The 11395-nt window shown below is 43.4% G+C and overlaps 5 protein-coding genes across 5 annotated transcripts; 4 read left to right on the top strand and 1 right to left on the bottom strand.

Annotated features, from left to right (window-relative positions):
• Positions 1 to 263: 263 nt before the first annotated feature.
• EAE98_003858 (uncharacterized protein) lies at positions 264 to 1646 on the bottom strand (the record flags this gene model as incomplete). Its single annotated transcript, XM_038951478.1, has 1 exon — positions 264 to 1646. The coding sequence occupies one exon, from the start codon at positions 1644 to 1646 to the stop codon at positions 264 to 266; it is 1383 nt and encodes a 460-aa protein (XP_038811951.1).
• Positions 1647 to 2447: 801 nt separating this feature from the next.
• On the top strand, positions 2448 to 3074 carry EAE98_003857 (uncharacterized protein; the record flags this gene model as incomplete). The annotated part of the gene is made up of 1 exon (XM_038951477.1): positions 2448 to 3074. One exon carries the CDS (start codon positions 2448 to 2450, stop codon positions 3072 to 3074), a length of 627 nt encoding a protein of 208 aa, XP_038811950.1.
• A 2793-nt stretch (positions 3075 to 5867) lies between these two features.
• Positions 5868 to 6689, top strand: EAE98_003856 (uncharacterized protein; the record flags this gene model as incomplete). The annotated part of the gene is made up of 2 exons (XM_038951476.1): positions 5868 to 6519; positions 6574 to 6689. The coding sequence occupies 2 exons, from the start codon at positions 5868 to 5870 to the stop codon at positions 6687 to 6689; spliced, it is 768 nt and encodes a 255-aa protein (XP_038811949.1).
• A 719-nt stretch (positions 6690 to 7408) lies between these two features.
• On the top strand, positions 7409 to 9470 carry EAE98_003855 (uncharacterized protein; the record flags this gene model as incomplete). Its single annotated transcript, XM_038951475.1, has 6 exons — positions 7409 to 7824; positions 7901 to 8341; positions 8398 to 8445; positions 8496 to 8631; positions 8675 to 8931; positions 8987 to 9470. 6 exons carry the CDS (start codon positions 7409 to 7411, stop codon positions 9468 to 9470), a joined length of 1782 nt encoding a protein of 593 aa, XP_038811948.1.
• Positions 9471 to 10013: 543 nt separating this feature from the next.
• Positions 10014 to 11051, top strand: EAE98_003854 (uncharacterized protein; the record flags this gene model as incomplete). Its single annotated transcript, XM_038951474.1, has 1 exon — positions 10014 to 11051. One exon carries the CDS (start codon positions 10014 to 10016, stop codon positions 11049 to 11051), a length of 1038 nt encoding a protein of 345 aa, XP_038811947.1.
• Positions 11052 to 11395: the final 344 nt, after the last annotated feature.

Below are 11395 nucleotides of genomic sequence, written 5' to 3'. Positions count from 1 at the left end.
TGTGTTAGGATCTTCGAGGAAAAGTGTAAGATCAAGGAGTCCATGACACTGCTTATGATTCTTTATCAACAGAGTCCCGTCGCAATAGAATTCAGAATTCAATGTTCCACATGTTCTTTACAAGCACAAGGCCTTCTGTTATACTTCAAGCGAGCAACATAAAAAGACGCCATTGATAATTCTTTTCCTACATATACGTTTACATCAAATGCTACTCGCATCAACATAGATCACAGCAACAATCAAACCATTTCCTTCTCAATTTATTCAACAGTCTTCCCTAATCCCCACTTCAAACTTCCACTGATATCTTGTTTTTCAGATGTAACACCTGTAATCGTCAGTGCCAATCTTCCCAGTAACATTCCAATCACCACAATTATCGCAATCTCCATCCAGCTCAATTTTCCCGCGTGATCGTTTTGAGAATGAGGGTTTATGCGTGCCGCGGATGGATCTGGTAATGGAGCATTTTGGACTGCTTTGTCGTGGAGGGGTGTAGATTTTTTTATTTTGTATTGCTTGCTTGACACGAGTGGCTCTTCAAAATCCATAACTGTAGGGCTTTTGTATCTGGATTTGTGTTTGTAGTCCTCGTTTGCCCTGAGTTGATTTTCGAGCCTCTCGGCTGCATCTATCGGACTCTCGGGCTCGTTGTGGAAAGGTAGACGGCCACCTGCAAAAGGCTGTATATGTTTCCCGCCCGCGCCGAGACCTTCTCCCCATTTTACACTCTTGGTTGAAGATTTAGCGCGCGCTGGATCTTTTGGGGTCGTGGTCACAGGTTCCCGAGGTGCTCTCTGAAATGGCTTCCACCAATCCTCTGCATTCTCATGCTCATTTGATTTGTCTGAGTCTGAAGGTTTAGTAGGCTCTACCTCATCCGCAGCCTGGATCACAGGGTCCTGGGATTCTTTATGGGTCGGTTTCCCCCAATCATCCATATCCTCATACCCATTTGCGTTCCCTCCATTCACGTTCCGAACTTCCGGCGTAAACCAATCAAAGGGTTGAGGTGGTTCGCCGTATTCTCTCTTTCTTCTACTTCTCTCTCCCTCCACCCTCTGATACTCATTTTCACTCGAAGTTCGGTCTCCTGGCCGCCCCGCTCTCCTCGGCGGTTTCCCCGTCGATTTCAATGCCGACAATTCTTCTTTCTTTTTGAGGATCTCTGCGGCCTTTTCTTTGTGGCGTTGCATTGTGGCATCTAGTTCTGCATTCAATTGCTTGAGATATTCAATATCGGGGTCGGGTTGCGCATTTCTCTCCTTTATTCTATCGCTAAATTCCGCGGGCGAAAGATTTTCAGCAAGGAGTGCGTCGAGCCAATGTACGCCCCCTTCTCCCTCTGAGGAGTCGGCGGGAGAATCTTTGATCTCTCCCCATCCATAACTTGAGCTTTTTCCCAACTTATTTTGCGGTGGATCCTGTCCTGAGATTTTAGAGCTAGACGGCTTTTGAGAGGTAGTAGATCCGTATTTCTTTTCGTAGTTGTGTCGTTTTTCTTCCAATGCTTTTTTTTTCTGGGAAATACGGTCGCGCCTTGAAGATGAGGTTGATTCGTTTAGGGATTCGGTAAGATAATCATTGTGTTCATGAGATGAAGTTTCTCGCCTGAGAGGGTCTTTTCCGGATTGGGTAGTCATTTTGTATGTTCTCGAAGAATGACGAGCAGAGATTCTTGCGGAAAGTTGTCAAGAATTCAGGGTTCCAGGTTTGGATATTTGGCGATGCGATTTTGATGAGACAAAGGAGGATTATTTCTATTGAGATGATCACAATTGGACGTTGGCTGACGGATGCAGAATACAATCAAAGGAATGGCATAAAGCTTCTCAAGAGTAAGACAATGATTTCTATGATTGTATTTTGATAGGTTCATGGCATTGTTCAGAGGAGATGTCTTTGAGGAAGCTGTATTTGAAAGTTGAATGGGTGTAAACGCTCACTGATCATCCTTTAATTCTACCTAAAGACTTGACCTCGAGAATAGTGTTGTTTGCATTTTTGGGTTTCTCTACAGATTAAAGGATCTTTGTGATCGAACTCTGAAGTAGGTTTGAGTCCATATGTATCCATACCACCTCTTTCTTCTCGTGATCAATCATCTCTCGACGAGTCGAACAAAGCAGCAGGTGTTGTTAAAAGACAATGAGCATTGTTTCTAGAAGACAAAGAATTTTTTTGCGAGAAGGACTTGATTCCTATGATTTACCCGTGAATTGATATTCAACAATTCTCCAAACTTTTGAGAACAATTGCAACTTTCCACGTATAAAGGTAAGAAAAAGCTTTCAGTGGTGAACTTTCCCTCATCAGCCTGTCGATATCTTGTGAGCTTGAAACTTTAGACCAACTAATATACCGCAAACTTCAAAAGACTTCGCAGAACTATTTTCAATTTTACTTAAACTCCCTACACTAAAGTTCGAACACTAACTGCAAACATGGCCTCAGGAGACCAATTTGTTGACATCGACTTGCACCCAGCGGGGGCTACAAGAGAGCAGACGAGAAGACAGCGCAGCATGAAGTATTCCGTGCCAAGCAAGAAAACTAAGAGAAGTTGCTACCCCATCGTCATCTGCATCTTGATTGTTATCATTGCGCTTCTTGGATTCTTCGTTGGGTTCTTATTGATCCGTCCAGGTATCATCGGAATGCCCTGCCCAGCTCAGGTCAACTCTCCCCAGGCTTCATCTCCAGCTCATCTTCAGACCTTCAGCCATCCATTTTACAACACCACGACAACGACTAAGCAATCAGCCACGAAGACAAATTCTAACGCTCAAGCCACAGCCACAGGTACGCCAAGTGGCATTGATCCTGTGGCAATCGCGACTTGCCTCGGTGTGTTGGAAAATGCTTGCGCAACGAACAATTCACAAACAACCTTCGGCCAATGCGATTCATTGTTTGTGTTCTTCTATTGTGACTTGACTGACATGATGGTGTTTCGAGGTGCAATGAAGCCCGATGCTGATGGAATGAGTCCAGTCTGCCAGCCAATGAAGAAGTTTTGTTCGAGAGCTATCCCATTTAACAGGATTCCTCTTGCAGATGTTAGTCCTTGAACCGTGAGTTTCGAGGTGGACGGCAGGAGAAGAGCAGCGTGTACGACAACATCAACGACAATAGATATCTTTTTTCCTTATGAACTCGTGCTTGACTTATGAATGTGAGAATAAAGTGAAAATGCAAACGGTATTAAATGTGTACATATTTGTTCGAATGAACATAGAACAAAACTGAAATGCATAGAGAGTCGTGAGAAGCTTGTAGCTATAGGCTTAGGCCATGTTGTCACCATATGCCGCATTGTTTGTGCGGCAAACAGAGCTCAAGAGGAATTCGTAAACATGGCCTTGGAAACCATCTGCGGTGCTCATACACGTGGAATGAATAGCTGGAGAGTGGCGGATATCCCCAACTAGGTTTTCCTACAGCTCTTCGAAACTTCCTAGTTGTCGTTCGATTGTTGTCTTCATTCATGTAGCGTTTCAAACGATAGGGCAGAATCATGGGGCATTCGATCTAGACGTTCCAAATATTGTTACACTTGTCGATGAGAGTCTGCCAATACCACTACGGAAATAAGTATACAGTCGTCGATTTGACAAGTTTCGAGGATTTCTCATCTGTAAGCAACCACAAGATTGCCGGCACTTAGATTTAAAAGGGGAGGGAGCCAAGATAGCTTGTTGGTGTTCCAAGCGTCCGGGCCTAAAAAATTAGCGAGTCATACTAAGAATTTAGCATCTCAACATTGAAACGACGAACCTCAAGAAGACACAAATATACAAATTGTTCGCAATGCTTGAGCGCTATGATTATTATTATTGGTGTGTAGCACTACCACTGACACAATATGCATGTTCCCATGACATGTATATCTTCCTCTTTGAGATCGAGATGAGCATTATTGTGTTCTCTTGCTGACTTCAGGAATATTCTAGGTTCACATGAACACCAGATGTTCTGGATGCTTTGTGCAACGATGGCGAATGAGGTACACCGAGTAGGAATTCCAGCGAGGTATCATTCTCGATCCTTGGCCGACATTGTCAAACCTTGCATATACCATTGATTACTGGGCAAATATATTGCTTAAATGGACCTTGCCCTCCAATTTCCAGGGATGCAAAATTCTAAATTTTACTCATATTTCTTACTGGAAATTGACAAGTCATAGTTCATCATTTGGCTTCTGTAACTTTTGCAGTGGTAAGCCGCGCTCTCATTCTCCCGGTAGATGCATACCCGGATCACTTGCAGGCCCATACTGCATTGGAAGTGCATGGACGGACTCAAAAGTGGCCCTTAATTGGCACATGTCCACCAGAAATGTGTTTTGTAGCTCGTTGAGACGAGGTAAATTTTGTGATAAAAAACGAGGCAACCGTGCTAACGAGAAAAGGAATATGAACGCCCAGCTCAAGTGAAGTGTTTGAAAGGAGCAGTCTACCCATGACTGCATGGTTCACAGTGAATTAAAAGTATATATTGAGGACTTCCCACCACGAAGAAGGTTGACTATCGTCGAAGTGATCTCGAATATATCTATTAAATATACATACCCCTTTTTTCCTGTGGTATGTATTCATATATATACCTTCGTCTCATTTTCATATACCTTGAACCTTCGGATCATCGCTAAATAACAATAGGCTACAGAACATATGATTCGTCCATGGGACTATACATACCCACCAATCACCCAGCCGCTCACATCTGATTCAATAAATCATATGTCGTTTGGAATCGCACAAACGTGCCAGCGGTTCGCAATTATTCGGCGGGGACTCCTCAACTTATAGCACACGGCATTTCTTGCCCGAATTTTGAGCCTCAATACACAGTACAAATTGCTCATGCAACTTTCAGACTACGCAAACAACCCTCTACCTCTCGGGGATAGTATTGCCAAAGGAGAAGTAGATATACACTGCATTCAAAACAATATTGGTATCCCTGGATTTTGTACTTTGCAAACTTGTTCACCGATTTCCTGATCAAATCTAGCACTCTCGAGATCGGTGGCAAAATACTCTTCTTGCCAAGATGAAACACATCAATGTTCAATTTATGGTGTTCTACAGCAGCCACTTTGTTCGTGATAGGCCTCATGTTCGCAACTAAGACCACATCGGTAATGAACGAATCCTACACAAGTTTCTATCTACCAGGATGGCATATTGTGCCCCTCCTTTTGTCTAAGTGGACGCTGTGGAGCAAGTACATGGATCAGTTATCGATAGTTATATTTCGCTCGTTGAATTCAACAGATATTCTCGAAATATTTGTAAGTCTGGGGAAGGAGATCTGTAGTTTACTTTCGGAGATGATAATATGCCAACTCTTGGTTGTCTCGTCGTTTTTGATACGGGAATGATTCAAAGTGGAATGTATTACTATGCTTGAACATACGTTTAGTCGCTATCATCCCATGGGGCTGCTAAAAGGTGCATCAAATGTGCATCGTCAGCCAGGATTGTGGTGCAAAAAAAAAGACCGACATCCAATCAATGTTCGTCACGAGGACTATACCATATCTCCGGATACCCAGATAATGACCTTGCTAACCTTCAGAATTGTCTCTGAATTATCACAAGTGTTTCTTTGCAATTCTTCACGACATTCATCCTGTCGCAAGCTGAATAGATACGTGCTTTTGACTAAAATCTATCGATCATTTGGTCAAAATCTTCACAGCACTCAGTACAAGCTTGAAGAGAAGTTTATGTATTGGTTTGTGAGGTACATGTGAGTTTGCTATCTTCATGAGCTTTCTGGCATTTCCTGATTCAGAATTCGACACAGAGACCCTCGCGACAACAAATAAACCAGGCACGCAAACTACTGATACAATGGCTCACCAATACCATACTAGCTTCCTTTTCAATGTCAATGAGCTTTATGTTAATGAGGATCCCGAGAACGGAGGTAGACCTCCGAGGGTAAACGAGAATGGACGATGGGTGCCACCCGTCTATAGAGATGGTTTCTTACCTCAGACTCCCGGGCGAATGTTTAGATGGAACAACGGACATATCGAATATGCTGGGGCCAATTACCAATGGTTTGGCGGGCAAGGTTTGACCTACCCGAACAACGAAACGCTTCAACATTACAGTAGTACAACTTTGTTTTGGTGTAATGAATTTACGCAGTTTCAAATGATGGAAGCGGATGCAACAACGATAGACATCGCAACTTCAGATTTCCCATACAACAGATGGTATCCCCTGACTTTTCGATACGAAAGAACACTTTCAAGGGTATCTGCTTCTGTGGAGGAGCAATATCTTGCTGGGAGAGACGGGGCTTGGATTGCTCAGCTTGGGCTTCAGGCCTACCGCAATCGTAGGAACCGACCAACGGAAGGACTCGCTGGCAATCTTGCTACCATTGTGGCATTGGTGGCATTCTCTTGCACTGATGATGACACTCTATACAATGTTCTAATCAATAATCTTGCATGGCGAGGGCAGTTAAGGGTTTACGATGCAGAACATGGAAGTAAGCTATCACATCCAGGTCACACAAAGATTATCAAAACTCTAACCAAAATAGGACGTCCTGAGAGAGGAGTAGTGAGCAACATCTACCTAGACCCAGAGAATCCGAATGGCTCTACATATGATGCGCTCCGTCATCTCGAATGGACGGACGGACCCATTGTTTACTAATATTCGGTTTCTGTGAAACAAACACAATTTTCAAATGCCTCACTACATCGAGTTTATTGTCTGAAAATTTGCGAATACTTGGAACGAATGTTTCTCTTTACTGTCCTGGAACACACCCCTCTCTCGATGAAGTGGCTTGTCTTTCTCGGTTCTGATAATACGTTACGCTGCCATGATGGTCTGCAATTTTATCTTCCCTTAATTCCCACTTTCCAAAGTCTTTGATGCGCACATCTCAGTGCTTCATTTCATCTGGTGCTAGCTCATTTAGCAGTCATAATTGAACTCTCGGGGATGTTCAACGTCTGAAAATGTTCTATTAGGTCAAAAGAGCCGAAAGTTGAGATGTGCTTCCAACAAATTCGGCGGGTTTCTCGCATAGCTAATTACTTACAATGAATATATCATGCTTGAGTCTGTCTAGTATACCGTTGATTTTACAATACTGCAATAATAACCAAACAGCCCTATATAGCAACGAGCCGTCACGAATCAATTAGCATATCCCAAATATTTGAGTGAGAATGCATAGACATGAGATTTTCCACCATTGGCTGGATGCCCATGCACGCTTTCAAGGTAATATGCAGAGTACCTAGTCTTGCAGCATCACATGTGGCTTAGCAGACAACAGCCTCGTTGGGTGTTGTATAAGATCGAACCCTTCGTCCTTGAAGTTCGGTCCCTCATCGCTATTCTTCATCACGTCAATAAACAACATGTCATTTGGATGGTCTGCTGGAGATATTGCGCAGGCAATATCTTTGATTGTCAAGGTTGTAAAAGCCCTTGATGATGCAAGTGGGGCTCCTGATGAGTATCGCAAAATGGCTGTCTTTCTTGAGAACGTTAATCTCACGTTAAAGAACCTACACGTCTTCGCTACATTAGGGGTATATCCTTCGTATGGAGATGAGATACGTAGACAAATCCAGAATATTCGACCGCCTTTGGAGCGTTTTATCAAAATCATGAAGAACTTTGAACCACACTTAGGTAGCAATGCTACACCCGGCTGGTGGAAAAACATACCCCAAAAGATGTTATGGACTTTCAAGCATTCCCATCACAAACTTAAGAAGGAAATCAAGGTGCATTTACTTACGCTCGACAATCTTTTAAATCGGTTTACATTGTGAGTGTTTCCTCTTGAGCTATTCTCGCTGCCCTCACTGTTTGCAATACTCATACTAATTCATGGTCACCTAAAGGGAAGTCGTCCTTACCCTTCCAGACGAAATGAAAAAACTGTTTATGAATACCCTTACCCCTCAGATGGTTTCACTTCTAGAAGGAATGGTCAATCCTATACGGAGTGAGATATGTATAATACGAAGGGAAAGGAATGAGCAGCATAAAGAACTATACTCTAAAGCAGAAGATATCATTCTATTGTTGCAATCGCTTAAGATCGATGACTCCAGGCCCGAGAATAATGGTGCTTTTGATGCTGCTGTTCACAACATAAAAGAGCATATAACCAGCACGCTTGGACCAACGTCGAATAGTTCTCAAATACCTATCATTGGCAGTTACCCACGAAGGGTAGGTAATACCGAGTCACCTCCTGCAAGTAATGTTTTGTTTCAAGCAACGAACAGAGATCCGCTCGAAGCGAGCGACGAGGAGATCAAACAATCGTTGCGAAATATGTAAGTCTTCCTGGTACTTTTCATACAATGCTACAACCTGACGTTGATCCCCACAGATACTATGGCATCATTCTATATGCAGGAATGTTCCTGCGCAATCTTTGGTACGTTTTCTCTTCTCTTACTTGAATTCTCAAAGACTGATTCTGTGCAGTTTATATCTAGCCAACAGGCTGATGCTGTCGAGGCCCTTGACACCCAACCTGCTTGCGATATATCACATAACGTTTCATGATGCACTTGGCCGTCCTCCAAGAGTTCTTCAGTTTGATGTTTTTAATAATTTTCAAGTATGTATATCCTTATCAAGCTGAACTTTTATCAACAATTTAGGTCTTTCAGGCATTCTTATATCAATCGTTCTCTGATACAGTAGGGAAACCCTGGGTAGAACGAGGGTCATATCTACTCGCGAATAAATCGGAGAAATCTGCTCTGACGGCTGATACCTGGTCGCGGATCATTAAGCCAGGGTGTCATATAGAAATGGCCATGGTGCTTGACTATAGTAACAAACTAAAGGATAGATGCCCTGACACCAGTTGTTCGGGCGTCTTAATTAGTATCACTAATTCTACATGGAGGAAATGGTTAGTAAACTCTCTCGTACCTTAAGTTCTCCCAGAAGTTAGCTAATCTAAAAAGTTCATCGTGTCAGAAAGAGATACTCGAGCCTGGAGTTTCCAACAAGATCAGGAACCATTATTCTCCTGTATCGCAAGTGGCTATGGAACAGCACGACACAGAGGTATCTGAGGCTGTCAATACTGCAAATTTCGCACGCTGCGTCTATCGATTGAATCATCAACCCCCGACTGCACAATCTACGGAGCTTCTGAGACCACAAAACAGCGATACAAAGCTTCGAACGAAAAAATCTAAATCTGTCTTAAAGCTGTCACGAAGCGATTTGAAACCTGATACTAGACCTTCAGCCCAACCATCTACAACAACTTCAAAATCGCGGAAAGCCGCTGTCGCTATTTGGAGCTGTTGCTGGTGTCGAGAATATATTGGAAACTACACATCTTCAGGGATGACGACGGCAATTGTAAATTGTACAGAATGTTTGCATCTAAGATGCAGTAATTGTAAATTGTACAGAATGTTTGCATCTAAGATGCAGTAATCGTCGTGCTGAATGGGTCAAGGTACGTAGCCATCATCACGGTTAATAGAATACACCAACATAATTGTGATTGGCCATTTCAAAGCAAACACAATGATTCTAGTATTTTTGACATATCCTCTTGTAATCAATACATGTTACACAGTATCTGCTCTGATCTGGGATGATGAGGAGCGAATGTTCCAGCATGCCTTTACCAATGAATTTCTATCTCTGAAATAACCTCAACCACTGGATGGAGGCTTAATTATCAACCCAATTCTAAAATCGAGGCCAATTATCTACTTATGGTGATACACCATGTTTGCTACCGGGCTCTACAATCCTCGAGCCTCAATTGTTCGTGAAACACAACATCAACAACATCCTTTCAACTGTTTGACTAGAACCATCGATCAAAATCTTCTTCTTGAGAAGTTGATAATAAACTCTTCAAACATGCACTTAAACAAAGATCCTGCACTAGTCACTTATCAACAATAGCCACAAACCCATTCATCATTCCCATCGACTCCACCAAACCATCGGCAGATATCCTTCAACATGACTTCCCCAAACCACACCTCACCGTCCCCCACCCGGCCTTCCGCAAGCATCCCCGCAAACAACCGTTCACCCTCTACTACAGCCACATCTCTCATTCGTCCCCCTCGCTTCTACATGCTCCGAGCCTTCACCACTCGTCTCCTCCCTCTGGCACTCTTCACAGTCTTCCTCATCACAGGCACCGTAATCCTCATCTATTCCGTCGTAGACAAACGGGTTGTACCTTCGAATTTCATCGCGGGCTCTTATATAACCATCGGTGTTATTATTCTTCTATGGTGTCTATCACGCTTTATACTTTTCTTAAGAGAAAGTTTCGGGGAGCTAGTAGTTGATGAAGCGGAGGCTGGGTTGCAGGGAGTTAATAGAGTACATGTAAGAGGATTGTGGGGAAAAGAAGAGGGGAGAGTCAAGAAGTGTCTGAGATGGTTGATGGAGACGCCAAGGAGTGATGGGTCGAAATCTCCGGTTGGTGGATATGAGATTGAAAACCACAGTTCACGAAACCGTCGAGAAGTTGAAAGACAAGAACCGCAACTCGCAGATGAGGGGGTCGAATTAAGAGATTTTGGGATTCATGATGGAGATTCTCGGATAGCTCAATCGGGACTTGCACTTCCATCTCTCGAACGTCTCTCCAACGTACCAGCTCATTTATCCAAGCCCCAAAACCATCCAAATGATCCAAATACCCGAAATCCAGTACAGCCGCTTGCAACTTCTGACCAACAACTCCCAAGCCAAACCCAAAGAACTCCCGTTCCCCATCCCCAAGAAACCAGAAACCATCGAGAACCAACCCTAAACCGGAAAACCAACACATCCCACGACAGATTAACAGTACACCACTCCTCACCCCCAAAGTCTCCCCAACCGATCTCATACACAAACGACGAATCACGAGGTGTGACATCTCAGACTCGCTTAGCACCTCATATTTTACCATTAGCTCTACAGATTAATCCCAGTTCTACAAACTCGATCGCTCGGGCTCGTCCGTCGAAAATAACAAGACCGCTTACGCAGAGCTCGTGAGATTTATGTGGGGTTTGGTTCGCACTCCCTTTGAGATCGGCTTGGTTGTTGTGTCTGGGGATTGCGCAGCAGATGAGTGGATAGGTAGGTAGTTAGGTGTCACAACCTCTCGCATTTATCTACATTTATCCCTACTGCATCATTCCATTCAAACCCTCGAAAATTAATCTATTCCCATCCTATCTATCTCCACTCATCACCCATCACTCGTCACCCATTCTCTACCCTCACCCCATCAACCACAACTACACCCACACTTATCCGCATTCCTTTACTCTCCTCTACTCATTCAAAACTCTCCACTCCATCTTCAAATCCACATCCACATCCACATCTACAACCTC

The sequence above is a fragment of the Botrytis deweyae genome, assembly GCF_014898535.1.
Source record: "Botrytis deweyae strain B1 chromosome Unknown BDEW_007, whole genome shotgun sequence".
Taxonomy (NCBI): domain Eukaryota; kingdom Fungi; phylum Ascomycota; class Leotiomycetes; order Helotiales; family Sclerotiniaceae; genus Botrytis; species Botrytis deweyae.
The sequence above is the reverse complement of the archived record's forward strand: the minus strand, read 5'-3'. Positions and strand labels throughout refer to the sequence as shown.